The 14,324-nt window shown below is 32.9% G+C and overlaps 1 protein-coding gene across 24 annotated transcripts in view; it reads left to right on the forward strand.

The window, feature by feature from the left end:
• TRIP12 (thyroid hormone receptor interactor 12) overlaps positions 1-14,324 on the forward strand; it is a 132,504-nt gene that overhangs the window by 80,526 nt on the left and 37,654 nt on the right. For all 24 annotated transcript variants that reach the window (XM_025043231.1, XM_025043234.1, XM_025043235.1 and 21 more), the window contains 7 exons: positions 5,834-5,982; positions 8,749-8,784; positions 8,869-8,964; positions 9,828-9,920; positions 10,117-10,278; positions 11,876-11,944; positions 12,034-12,199. In XM_025043231.1, the coding sequence (XP_024898999.1) occupies positions 5,834-5,982; positions 8,749-8,784; positions 8,869-8,964; positions 9,828-9,920; positions 10,117-10,278; positions 11,876-11,944; positions 12,034-12,199 (771 nt within the window). The remainder of the gene's footprint in view (positions 1-5,833; positions 5,983-8,748; positions 8,785-8,868; positions 8,965-9,827; positions 9,921-10,116; positions 10,279-11,875; positions 11,945-12,033; positions 12,200-14,324) is intronic.

Consider the following 14,324-nt stretch of genomic DNA (forward strand, 5'->3'; position numbering starts at 1 on the left):
CCTAAGGGTGATCAGGGACCATCAAAGGATTTAGAAAAGAAGAATGACATGATCTTTCTCATGAAAAAAATCAAATGTATGTGAAAGTTGAGTCGTATAATAATCTCCAGGATCCCATAAACAATTATTAATCCACAGTGACCATTGTTTCATTTATATAGTCAACCATTTTTCCCACTCCCAAAAGTATTTTTAAGCCAGTCTTAGGCATAATTGCATCTGCATATATGTGAATTTGTAGCTATAAAAATAGAGACATGAAAAGTTTTAGACAGTATTGTGGGTATATTAAGAAAATCTTTACTATTATTAAGTTCAAATGTTACAGTCCTCATAAATCCATTTAAAATTTTCGTTTATGTGAATCAGGATCAAAATATGATCTATACATTGCCATCAGTTCATATGTTTCTTAATTTTTTTCTTTAGGAGAGATTTGATTTCATTTATTTTACCATTTCATTTCTGGGGAGAAGGCTGGGAAGAAAAATTGTTGCAGGGCTATCTCAGGGTATTAGCATTAAAATATCACAAAGCATTTTAAGAGTTGACTGTTGCATATGAAATTAATGAAAAGACTAGACCCAGAGTAGAAAACAGTGTCACACCTTTCCATGCCCGCAGCCCAGCTTCTGCAATGGTTACTTCATAGCCTGACTTTATCTTTACCCTCACTACATCCCTCGTCTCATATTGGTTTGAAATAACTCCCAGATATTAAATAATTTTATCTATAAACATTTCATCATTGTAGCTCAAGATAATATTCTTTCACACACACACACATTAGTGTTATCATACTTGAAGAAAAATCAGTAATTCCTTAATATTCAGTCAATGCCAAATTTCTGTTGTAGCAAATGTGTCATACATAAATGTATTCTTGTAAACTGGTAGTCGAATCTAGAGGGGTTTTTTCAGATTCAAGTTTGATTATTTTTCTTCCTCTGGTGGGGAAAGACTGCAAAAAAAGTAGTGTGTTCTTATATTAGGAAGCACATGAAGTTTGATTGTCTCTTAAGACATTGAAATTCATTGCCTAGGTAACAGATTACAGAATACTATTACTCTGCATGTAATGACCAGTCTTCATTTATTAGAGGTAAAAGAAGTAATTTAGTAGAACTATATAAAGAATATCTCTTCCAGAGAATAATTGGTATAGGAAAAATTATTTTCTCCTTTTTATTTACTAGTTTTCAAAATAGTTGGTTTTTGTATTCGCCAAAGTGCTATTTTGCCTTAAGTATCATTGTCAAGTGGGTTGAGATGTGTTTTAAACATTTCAGTGATTTTCATTGATGTTTAAATTATCCTATCATTGGATGTTAACGAGATCTCTTTAGGATTGGGTTCTGAATCTTTTTGATATAATCTCGGTGGTTTTTGATAACTTCCTTGGTTTCTGTTGTGTCAAATTCAACTCCCCCCTCCCCCGTCCCGCCACCTAAATCAGGCATTACCTTGGAGAACCCTGGTTTCTTTTATATGAAATGGTATTTGGAGCCCACAGTCTGGGCTCTTAGGCATATCCATTGCTACTGGCTGATCACTGTTACTAGACACTTTTAATGGACAAACGTAGAAAATAATTATATTTTATATTTTAAAATAAAAATCATGAGTTTATATTATCAGTTTAAATTAGGGCTGTAGGTTTGTTTGTATCTTGTATCTTCTGTCCCCATGCCAGCAGTTCCAATTCCTAATGATAATAACGGTCACTTCTTTTGCTCTCCCTTTACCCTGTTTCTTCCTCCCACGTAACTCTCCTTTGTTAATTTTATGACTTGTGCTTCTGTTATTTATTTAAATTCAAAACAGATCCATATTATCTACTTCAGACTTACTGCTTTTCTTAGTAAAAAACTTTACACACCTTACCTTGCTTTTAAGAGTACCTTTTGCCGTTCACTCTCCATGGCTGCTGCATATGTATATTGAGAGAAAGAGAGGTTTTACTCCTTTTGTAAAGCATCATAGTGCTTCATTGTGTGGATGTACAGTTTATTTAGCCAGTTTCCTGTTTGATATTAGGGCTATTTCTAGTCTTGGTTGTACTGCAGTAAAATATTGCTTTTCTGTTTTTCCTGTTATCTTTAAGATAGATTTCTAGAAGGAGATTGCTGTGTAAGAAGGGTTAAAGTATATAATACTTGGCAGATGTTGTGAATCACCCTTTTTTGAAGTTTTACCGTTTTGCATTTCTACCAGTCACGTACAATAGTAGTATCATCACCACACTACTTTTTTTCACTTCTGCTAACTTTTTATATCCTTATATACTTCTTTTAGTGGTTACTCTAGAGATTATAATGCATATCCTTGGTTTATTATAGCCTACCTTACATTAATACTTGATCATATCCAAGCAGTGGAAAAACCTTACAACAATTTAAGTCTTTTTACCTCCTGCCCTCCTTAATGTTATTTTTAAAACTTGTTTTACTTATTCATGTGTATAAACACAAGACATAATTGTTTTAGAACATCCATATTCTTCTATATTTGCCTACATATATACCATTTCAGTGTTCTTAATTTCTTCCTGCAGTTCCTTTTTCTTTCAGGATTTGTTTTCCTTCATCCTAAGAGAACTTTTATCATTTAGTGAATGATGCTAGTAATGATCTTTCTCTGCATTTGTTTGAGAAATCCTTGACTTGCATTTATTTTGAAAGTATTTTCCCCAGGTATAAAATCCCCAGCACTTGTAATGTCTTCTGGCTTCCCTACTTTCTGTTTAAAGGTCTTATTGTTGCCCTTTTGAGGCAATATCTTTTTCCTCTGGCTTCTTTTAAGATTTACTTTTTCAAATGAATTTTTCATAGCTTGACTATGTTAGGCCTATGTGACATTTTCTTTTTTAATTTGCTTGGGTTTCACTGCAGCTTTGAATCTGTGAGTTGATATCTTTCATCTGTTTTGGAAAATTCTTGACCATTATCATTTTGAATACTTCTCTTATTATCTCTTCAAATATTCTCTTTCCTTTCCTTCTGGGAGTGTCAAGATCATATATGTTCAGACTTTGGACTTCTTTCTCTCCGGCTCTATTTTGATTTTATTTTTCAAAAAAAAATTTTTTTTTCCCCAGTTTGAAAACTTTCTATTGGCCAGCTTTCATATTTACTAATTCTTTTTTTTTTTTTGCTGTCTTTTTCAGTCTTGTTAAATGGATCAGTGAGTTTTTAATTTCAGATACTATGTTTTCCAGTTTTAGACAGTTATTTGATTTTTATTATGGATTTCAATTCTCTATTGAAATTCTTTACTTTCTTACTCATTTTGTCATTTTTGCTTATATTTTATTTAAAAGGCCAGATAGTAACTATTTTGGACTTTGTAGACCATACAGACTCTGATGCAACTATTCATCCCTGGCACTGTGGCATGAAGCAGATGCAGACAGTACCCAAACAGATAATCATGGCCGTATTCCAATAAAACTTTATTTATGGACACTGAAATTTATATTTCATTTAATTTCACATGTCACAAACTTTTAAAATTTTTTCAGCTACATAAAAAATGCAAAAATCATTTTTAGTTTACAAGTGTAAAAAGTAGAAAGTGTTTGGATTTGGCCTTTACAGAAAATGTTTGCCAGTTAACTTTTGATTTGTGATAATAGTTCCTCAAAGTGTGATTGGTGGACTCCTGGGGGATTCCTGAGACCTTTACATCTAATCCATAAGGTTAAAACTAGTAATAATTAATTCCAGTTTGTCATGTTTGAACTGGTAGTGTGAAAGCTGTGGTGTGAATAAAACTGGTATGTTAATAATAATCGAAGCGATGATTCTGAACTATACGGGTAGTCATATTTTTCAGTGCCTCATGCTTCTAATAATAATAATTCCATTTTTACATAAGGATGCCCTTGCTAAACAAGTTATTGATTTTATTGCCTTTACTAATAAATGCATGTCTTTTTAATCTTCTTGACAAAATAGGGCCCATTTTTTCACATACTTTAGTAATCTCAAAGAACGTTTGTCACAGAGTAGAAGCAGAGGTGAGTATATGGCTGTCTTTTATTAAGCCTGACATTAAAATGATTTGTAACAAAAAACTAATGCTTATCATCACCAAATTTTTTTGGGGGGGGGAGGGAAATATGGTTTTTTTACAAAATTTTTATTTATATGAATAATGAGTTATTCAGCCAGTATTTAAAATTTTTTCTTTTAGTTCCAAACAAATTTAACACATATTAGTAGATATAAACCATATAAACAAAAGTACTTTGGGACCCCTCAATAATTTTTAAGAGTAGAAAATGGTTCTAAAACCAAAATTGACTGATTTAGTAGCTGATTTCTCTTCATATAGCAGAGGATAAATTATGGCTTTGGCTATTGATGCCATTTTCAGTTTGGCATAAAGTCTTTTCAGAGACATTGGTGGTGTTGATGATGATTTTGATCAGACCAAAGGAATCAATGTCCTTAGAAATTGCCAGCCTCGATGTTTATAAGATATCCAATGGCATATGTGTCAGTTCTTTTTATTTTAGCTGGTTGTGCTATTAGGGCATACTTTATATGAACTATTTCATTCTTTAAAAATGAGTCAAGAAGCAACTGAGGATGATTTTGTTTTCACTAGTTACTCTCCCTTCATTTTTCCCTCCACATCATTTCAACACAGAAATGATAAACTTGCTCAAACTGGAACTGATATTATTTCGTTTGAAATTTTAAAGATGGTATCCCTTTAAACTTGACTTTCTTGCAGTATATTTGTAGTTGGACTCTTAATTATACTCAGGTAGAAAGACAGTGATTGATAGCTATGCAGTTCATTATCCATGGTCTTAAATAATAGAGAAAACAAATCTGAGGATCACCTGTGTCCCTTTGAAAGGTTTATGACCTCTGGGAAGACTCTGAAGCTTAATTTTAATAAAAGCTTTTGGTTTTCATATGAATTCCACGTAAGTACAAAGGTTCAATGAAAATTTGAAACATTTGGAGACTTTATTTTTGAGTGTCTTGTTCAGTTTATCAGCAACTTATTTCCCTGTGGTAGTTGAGTTTTAGCATTTTCCAATTGTTTGGACATTGGAATTGAGCCTTAAAAGTACTTCTCTAAAGTACTCTAATAGCAGCATCTGCAAATGAAATGAAAGGCTCCTCTTTTGCTATTTTTAGAAAATACTTCTTTCCAATTATTTTTAAAGTTGCATTGTCCATTTTGTTTTCATCTCCTTGCTCTAACTGTTACTTAGATTCCATTTATTCTGATGTAGGTCTTTAGAAATGTATAACATTGTCTTTGAAGTCTGGGCATCATTATTTAACAGGTTTTTATTATTGCAGAAAGCTTTTGCTTGCTATACATTTTTTAAAGCAAGTATGTTAAAGGTAACAATTTACAATAGTTCTATGGGTATTATTTTTTATTTTGGCCATTAAAAAATCTATTAGCTTATCTCATTTAAATAGATAAAAATTAGAAGACAAAAATATGTAAATAACAGATTACTTTAAGGCAGAGTAAACCCAACTAATTTAGTTCTGTCTTTAATTATAGCAGCCTGTCTTTTAAAAATTTTTTCATTTTATTAAAAATTTTTTTAAAATTATCGTTGACATACAGAATTATATTAGTTTCAGGTATACAGCATAGTGATTAGACATTTATATACCTTACGAAGTGATCACTTGGTAAGTCTAACACGGACCTAGTTTAACCCTGGTATAGACCTAGCCTTTAATTGGAATCCAAAGAAGATAAGCATCCAGCTACCACGTACAGTCGCAGTTTATACCTACTCACAGTTTTCTTATATGTTTAAAAGTAATGATTTCTTTCCCCTCCCATGAAGGTTCTAAGGCCCAGCAGCTTCTACAAGGACTACAAGCAAGTGATGAAAGTCAGCAGCTCCAGGCAGTTATTGAAATGTGTCAATTATTGGTCATGGGAAATGAGGAGACACTGGGAGGGTTTCCTGTCAAGAGTGTCGTACCAGCTTTGGTAAGATAGAGTTTTACCCTCATTTTACCTTAGTTGTCCTCTGAATGCTGCTGATAATGTTATTTGAAAGCACGATTGCTGTCACTATGAATTTTAAAACATGATAGAAGAGGAAGTAGAGTGTAATTTAGTGCTTTTGTTTCATACTTATAATGTCGTTACTGCTAATGGTAAATTAATAAATTTTCTTAATTTCATGATGAATAGTTACTTCACCTTTGATACTTAAATGACTGGTTTTAAATGTTAAATTGTTAAAAAAAATTTAATTGTTGACTTCTTTAGGTAATATCTTGACTTACTCTGCCAAAATTTACATGGTTTCTCTTTTAACCTTGTGATACATGGGGCTGTAATAAGCAGCTCACTTGTGGGTTGTCTTTGTGGACCATATAGGTTTCGTGTTTGATAATTAAGTACATGGCAGAGTCGCCAAGCCAGAATACCACATGAGTACTTCCGGCTTAAAAGGTTTTATGTTACGCAAAAACAAAAGAAAAGAAAAGCAATAACAATACCCAGAATAGAAAAACAATTTCAAAAATATTTTAATGATTTTCCAACACAGTTGTAGTTGATATTTAGAATTTGTTAACATCCTAACTGCCTAAGTATTTTAATGTGAAACATTGGGTAGAGAAATTGCCATTACCCAGGGATAGGCCCTTAAGCATAGTATGTCTTTTAAATAGTGGCTTTTGGTAATTTTCTTAGTGCAATATTAAAGAAATTGGCTATAATTTAAGATTTAAAATTTAAGTTCGAATGGAATACTAACAGAAGACTAACAAACACGAATACATTTATAGCATATTTTACCTTGGGAGTTAAAAATAAATATCATGTTAAGGCTTTGTTTACATATCCAGTAAAGTTGACAAAAATGAAATTACGGTTGGTATATCAGATTGTCTCATTTGATCACATCAAATTACAGAGAAAGGTGTTAAGGAAGTAGTTGAATGAAGACCAGTCAAATACAAGGTGACAGTCTTTATTCTATCTATTAGTTGTTGAATGTTTGGGCTCTGGCAGGAGGTGATTAAGATCAAACCAGTTTCTTCACCTGTTGTGCCACTCAGACCTTCGGATAATGAACGCTAGCTCTTAAATCTCACAGTTCCACTCTAGTAAAGGCTTGCATGTTGATTTCCGGATGTTTCATGAAAGCACTATTAGCCTTTTTACTTTTACATTTGGTTTATGCTAATATTCATATTCAAATTACAGATTTCTCTCATAGCTGGCTTCTGTTACCCAAATTAAACTTGTTTTGTTGTTATTCATTAAAAAATAGCAACAAAGAACTAGGTTTACCCTATACTATCTGCTGTTAAAATGCAATTTTTATTAGTTAGAGAAGCTATTAAACCTAGGCAGAAACATTGACACATAATCTAATTTACTTAATTTGCTGATCGTTGATTAAAGTGCTCACTAGATCTGCACAGTTGGCTCATGCTATTTAATAATGACTGTTGTTAATGAGTTGTCCAGATTTATCTTTCGTCACAGTCGAATATTGTGAATATATATCCACCCATTACCATACTCTTGTGTGACATTAGTCCTTTTGAGTGAAAAGGAATCTATTTACAGCAATCCTTTCCAAACATGGCCTTATAAGGTTTATTCCATCTTAAGAACTAGAAAACTTTTTACTTTTTATGTTAACACGACAACCCGTTTCAGTTTAGACTAGGTGTTATAACTGACTGACTATAAGTGATTTGAGACAGAATGCTATTCAGCCCTGAAATGGGGTGTGTGTTTGTGTGTTTTAACAAAAAGTGTTATCAGGACCTTTGGGGGGTGGGGAGTGTGTGTGTGTGTGTGTGTGTGTGTGTACGTGCATACGTACTGTGCCCAGCCAGCATAATTCAGAGCCAAGAAGACATTCATATTAAATGATCATTGTATTGGAATGAGGTCTGTTATTGTAGTTATATATTTAATTCAAAAGTATATTTATAGCTTAAATTCAAAGCATTTAAAACTTTTCCATTGAACTAGAAGACAGTGAATGCCTCTTCCCCAAGTAGGAAATTTTTTTGGCTGCTTCAGGGGATAGAGTGTATACACCAAGCAGTTTAGCATTCTCTCCTTTGAAAAACTTCGTTGAAATCTGTTTAAAGTCTTTTCTACAAGAGAAATTTTATACAAAACAAAACATCAGATTAATTTTGAGTCAGTCATGTGTTTATAGATTATATTAAGATGGGTTTTAACTTATGCATAATTAGTTTCTGATAATTATCAATATGTTTAAATTCTGTACTACTGTGTATTTTACATCTGAGTTAAATGATCCTTAGCCTATCTTTTAGAGACTTAAAAGAGTTTAAGCTATGGTCTTGAGTCTGTACTGACAGTTGTTAACAGATGTCAGTTCATTGTTGCTCTATTTATTTATGTATTGAATATTTATTGACACCTCAGCGACTTGTTAATGAGCAGATTCTGAAGGCGGGGGTGGGTAGAGGTGCCAGAAGGGTCTGTTTAAGCAACAGGAAAATTTTATTTTTGACATGGATCATGACAGTTATTCAGCAAAATTACCAAGTCAGAGCTATAGTATGCGAGTCATGGTATCCTACACGTAATCATTTCTTGTGTATGCATACTAGAGTTTTAACTTGATATTATTTTTGTATGATAAAAGTCTTGAAAACTACTTTCCATTTCAGTTGAAGTAGAGGAAGGAAGCAATACTTCTTAGAACTTTATAGACAGCTTCTTATACTTTATTGTAATCTTTTTTAACAGATAACATTACTGCAGATGGAGCATAATTTCGATATTGTAAGTATATTCTGTCTTTTTAAAAACACTCTAAATTTATATTTTGAGCTTTTTATTGAGTAAAAGTGCCTTCTTGTTTTCTAGATGAACCATGCTTGTCGAGCCTTAACATACATGATGGAAGCACTTCCTCGATCATCCGCTGTGGTAGTAGATGCAATTCCTGTCTTTTTAGAAAAGGTAATCCTACTTTTGCACAACTTTTTCAAAAGCAGGGGTAGGAGAATTAAGCTGAGAACTCCTGACTTTTGAATTCTAAAGTAGCCTATCACATCAAAAGATAGTTTTTAGCATTCATTATCTAACATTTTTAGCCAAGATTCCGTAAAAATATTTTAGAGCAGTAGTTTAAAGTTTATGCTAATTAAGCATTTATAGAATCAACCCAGTTTTATAATTTTAGTAACGACAATTACCACATTAATATAAAATCTTTCAGAGAACTTAAAAATTGGATTGAAACTAGTTTCACTGTTTCTAGAAAACATAATTTCATTATTTCTAGAAAACATCTCGGTAAGGTTATAGTTATTTATACTCTCGTTTTATAGCTAAAAAGGCTGAGGCAAAATACCTTGCTCAAGATCATAAAATGAGTCAGTGGAGATAGGAAATTTTTTTGTGTGGTCTATGGTAGGTTGTGATTTTGGTCCATCTTAAGGGCATTTTCCTTTTTTATGCACAATAAAATTTGCATATACCTTGGAATATGGTATAAAGTTTAAAACTTGATTTTTAAAATAATGTTATATAAAACAACTCGTTTATTTTAAATATGAACTTTTAAAGTTATGTAATTGGATTTTGCTTATTCTCTATATAAAACATTTTTCAGTATCTTAAAACAGCAAAGTAGTTGGAAACTATATTGGCTATACATTATTGCTTAAGCTCATAAATGACTGGTTTCCTTTAGTGGTTTTCATGTTAGAGGCGTAGATTGATGGAAATTAGAGAAAATATTGTGGTTTGTCATGTAGACGATACGCGACTAGAAAAGTACTTGAATGATAACCTCAGATTACCTGTTAATATGTTCCCAGCTGCAAGTAATTCAGTGTATTGATGTGGCAGAGCAGGCCTTGACTGCCTTGGAGATGTTATCCCGTAGGCACAGCAAAGCCATTCTACAAGCGGTGAGTGTTGTTACCGAAGGACCGTATTTCATTCAATATTGCATTTTAGATTCACATTATACCAGCTCCTAGATTGCGGTCTCTGTAAGGCACACATGGTGTTTCCAAAGTGATGTGCTAGACTTTTTAGTAGGCCTTTTAAAAAAATTGCTGATAAGAAGGTGTTTCTTCACTTTAACAGTTTTCTGTATTTTAGGGTGGTTTGGCAGACTGCTTGCTGTATCTTGAGTTCTTCAGCATAAATGCCCAAAGAAATGCACTGGCAATTGCAGCCAATTGCTGCCAGAGCATCACTCCAGATGAATTTCATTTTGTGGCAGATTCCCTCCCATTGCTTACCCAAAGGCTAACCCACCAGGTAAAATATGAACCTATTCTATGTGTCATAAACATTTTTATTACATTTTTATAATGATGCCAATTTTAACTAGGGTTTTAAGTGTTCCAACTGGATATATAAGTTGGAAATGTTCTGATCCATGTTTTTCTATTGTTTCCTAGTCACGTACCATATTAGGTTATTTTATAAAATGTTGGTGAATTTACCCAAATGAACAGTATTTCACGTTTGTTATCTTCAACTATTTTGACTTTAAGGGATGAATTTGTTATTCTGGCAAAAATAATTGAGTGTTTCCTATGTGATGTATTCAGAATTTCCTTTTGAGAAGATCTTTTCCTGAAACGCATTGAGTTAGGCAGACAAAACTAGGAGGATATAGGTTAAGATCGGGAGACAAGACTGTCCCAAAAGGAAATAAAATGAAACATGTACACTGCAGCTGTCTGCTGCTGGAGGAAGGCAGGGGCAATTATTTAGGAGCTGGAATCAGTGGACCTGGTGATGCAGGGCTAACAGAAGCTGAGGTGCAGCACAGATTGAGATAAGCTTCAAGGTTGTAGTGAAACTGAATTTTCTTTTAATATAAATTTATGTTTTGAAGTGTTATTGCCGGAGAGTTGTTTTTTAAGAAATCTGGCTTGTAAATCACCTTTACAAACTGTGCTTAAAATCTTGGGACTGTTAGGTACATAAAACATGTCAATAAGGGATTTAGATATGTAAGATAGATAAATGGTTAATGAATCACTGGAGTATTTTGCTTCTAAGGTGATCGAGACACAAATCGTGCCATTCATTTAATTTAAAAAATTTATTAGGTTGAGATAACCTTTTTGGGGGACTAGAACTATGTTCTCTAGTTAGCTGTGATTTCAGTATCTAATTTTGGAAGTAAGGCATGAGAATCAGAAGTTAAATAGTTGGCCGCTTTTATTGTAGCACTCTTTCTAGACTTAAATAGTGACAGTGAAAGTGTAGAGTTTCCGTAGTACCAGAATTCTCAGTTTTACACAAGTCTAGTTATCACATCTGAAGCCCCTTTATTAATTAGGAAAAAAGGTCTGTCAACACACTTGTTAAACCATTAAGGTGTTCTTTTTGTTCTTATGTGGATTATTGAAAATGTTTTCTCAGTGAAGCCGCTAAAATAGTATTTCCAGATCATTTTCATGGTGAATGTAGCAAATCTATACGTACTTTTTCACATTAATCAGTAAACCTCTGGTTTACACACATATTTAACCATTTTCAAACTTCAGTTTATGCATGTTTCAAACATTTCTACTGGGAATGGTTTTAAGATGATAGGATGTTTTCCTTTATTCTAATTCTTTAGGTATTGAAATTACAGAAGTACAAAAATTTTATTTTTTCTGTGCTTTTGCTTTTATCTGTTGGCACCTTAATGGAGAAGAGAGGTTCTATCAGTATGATTCATTTGCTTTGAAACCATGGTATTTATTGTACCTTGCTTAGACTCATTGCATTTCCAAAGCTCCCATCTAATTTAGTCAGCCTTGAAAAATTTGGAGTTCGGAAAAAGGTGAGGTAGTGATAACTGACAGTAAAAATATTTTGTTACTAAACTTTATTCTCCTTTATTAAAAAATAGGACAAAAAGTCGGTAGAAAGCACTTGCCTTTGTTTTGCACGTCTCGTGGACAACTTCCAACACGAGGAGGTGAGCATTTGGTCTTTGCTGGTACTTTCATGAGGCTGTTAAATTACTTAAATATGAAATAACTTTCTTTTTTTCTTGTGTTTGTGAAGAATTTACTACAGCAGGTTGCCTCCAAAGATCTGCTTACAAACGTTCAGCAACTGTTGGTAGTGACTCCACCAATTTTAAGTTCCGGGATGTTTATAATGGTGGTTCGCATGTTTTCTCTGATGTGTTCCAACTGTCCAACTTTAGCTGTTCAGCTTATGAAGCAAAGTAAGTAGTGCTATTATTCTGCTTTAAGCAGGAAAAAAGTGGCTTTTTAAATATGTCAATATAAATCAAGCAAGTAGAAGAGATTGCTAAATAACATCATAGACACTGGAAAATAATGGAAGAAAAATATATTAATATATAACAAATTTGTGTTGGGACAAAATAGTAATGCTTCCTACATACAATTTTTAAAGTATACAGTAATTAAAATTTTACCCTTGGTCGTTATAGAGCTAAAGACCCAAGATGATTGCTTTCTATATAATACCAATGATGTAATGTTAGATTTTCTAGCAGTTCATCTTATTCCAGAATGCTACTCTACCTCAAAAAGGCATCGAGTTAGGCAAACAAATCTAGGAGTTTAGAACTTTTTTGTACAGGTGAATGTCTCTGATTTTTGCTGCTTTAGTATTTCTAAGTGCTTCCCAACCTTACCCAGCGTGCAGGAAGTAGTTTTATTGCACTGCTATTGCAATTGACTATTAATTACTTTCTTAAACCTTAGATTTCAAATACAAGTTAATGTCTGAAGACGGCAGGCTTCAGAAAATATATGATACGATTATTGCTACTAGAGTATATTGATCACTTTTGTGTAGAACACCTATAATTGTGGATAATTTCATATCCATAATTGTAATTTCCGAAGATGTTATCTTGGGAGTCAGTGATGATACTAACAAAATAGCCATTGGTCCCACTGCCTCTGATAGAATATTAAGTAGTATAATTTATTAACTTAGTAAAATATCATTAAACATTAATTATTGAGTAATATAATTTAAATTACTTTTTTGGGGATACTAGTTTTATTTTTAGTTGCATACTTGTGAATTAGCACACTGGCACAGAATTTTGTGGAAAAATAGTGTTGTTGAGGTGATTTATTGATAAGGTTCCTCTTAAAGCGTGTAATCATTCCCAAACTTCGTATTCCAGGAATACTTTTGCTTATGCCATGAACAAAGTGCTCTCTGCCTAGATAAGTTTGGGAAAGGTGTGACTCTGTGTGTGTGTGTGTGTGTGTGTGTGTGTGTGTGTGTGTAGTCACAGTGCACTTTATTAAAATCGCTAGGAGCCCTTTTCATTTACCTAGCTGCTCATTCATTTCCTTAAATTCGAGTACAGATCATCTCTCTCTTCTTACTGTGTGGCACAGAATTTCCCTAAATACTGATTTGGGAAATTGCTGCCTAACTTTTGTTTGTTTAACATTTTGGATTTTTTCCTTGTAATATAGTGAATATTTTCACCTCTTTTGTGTATTCCAGGAATTTTACCATGCATTCATAATTAGAGGCTGCTAGACTTATATTTTCATTCTACAACAATAATGTGAAGGAAACACGAACTTCTTCTGGTTCTTTCCATTTTGTTGTCATCCTCTGATCTTTTGTAAAAAAAAATTAATGAATCCTGATGATGTATCATTGCCATATATTTATATTTCTTAGGAAAGTTGGTAAAGCTACTTTTTCAAGAAATTAAAAACTTTTTAATTTCTATGAGGCAGAGATTTAACTGTCCATATCTCTCTACCCAGATCGATGGTGAATACTTTCCTTGACAACAGATCTTATTGACAACTGGCAAAACATTTCAATGAAATCTTTATAGTTTGCCTTATGTATAGTATATATACAAACACACAACACAACCAGAGAGCCAGCCTGTCTTTTGGTTGTAGGTGTAGAGTGATTACACCTGTGGAGGCTGCCAGCTACCTCCATTCGTACCGTCAGTATATCAGAGTGGTTTTTATGCCACTTTTTCTAGTAATGGAAATTAAAACACAATATTTTAATGATTTTATATTAAGTTGGCATGCTTAAATGTTATGTAAGCAAATGACTTTTTCCTGATCACGAAATATAAGAATTAGATGCTTTTAGTTTCTTTGTCTTATCCTATCGGCCACACATTTTCAGTATATTTGATTTGAAGACAAATATATGAATATACTTGAATCAAAGATTAAAATGTATTTCTTTGCTCTACAAGGAAAGTAATAAAAGATTCCTGAACTCTTCGGAGTGGATTTGTGATTAGGCGTGCAGCTAGGTCAGGACTCAAGCTGAAGTCCTTAGAAAGAAATTGTTAAAATCTTCATACATGTTTTTAG

This window comes from Pteropus alecto, unplaced genomic scaffold (assembly GCF_000325575.1).
Source record: "Pteropus alecto unplaced genomic scaffold, ASM32557v1 scaffold110, whole genome shotgun sequence".
NCBI lineage: Eukaryota > Metazoa > Chordata > Mammalia > Chiroptera > Pteropodidae > Pteropus > Pteropus alecto.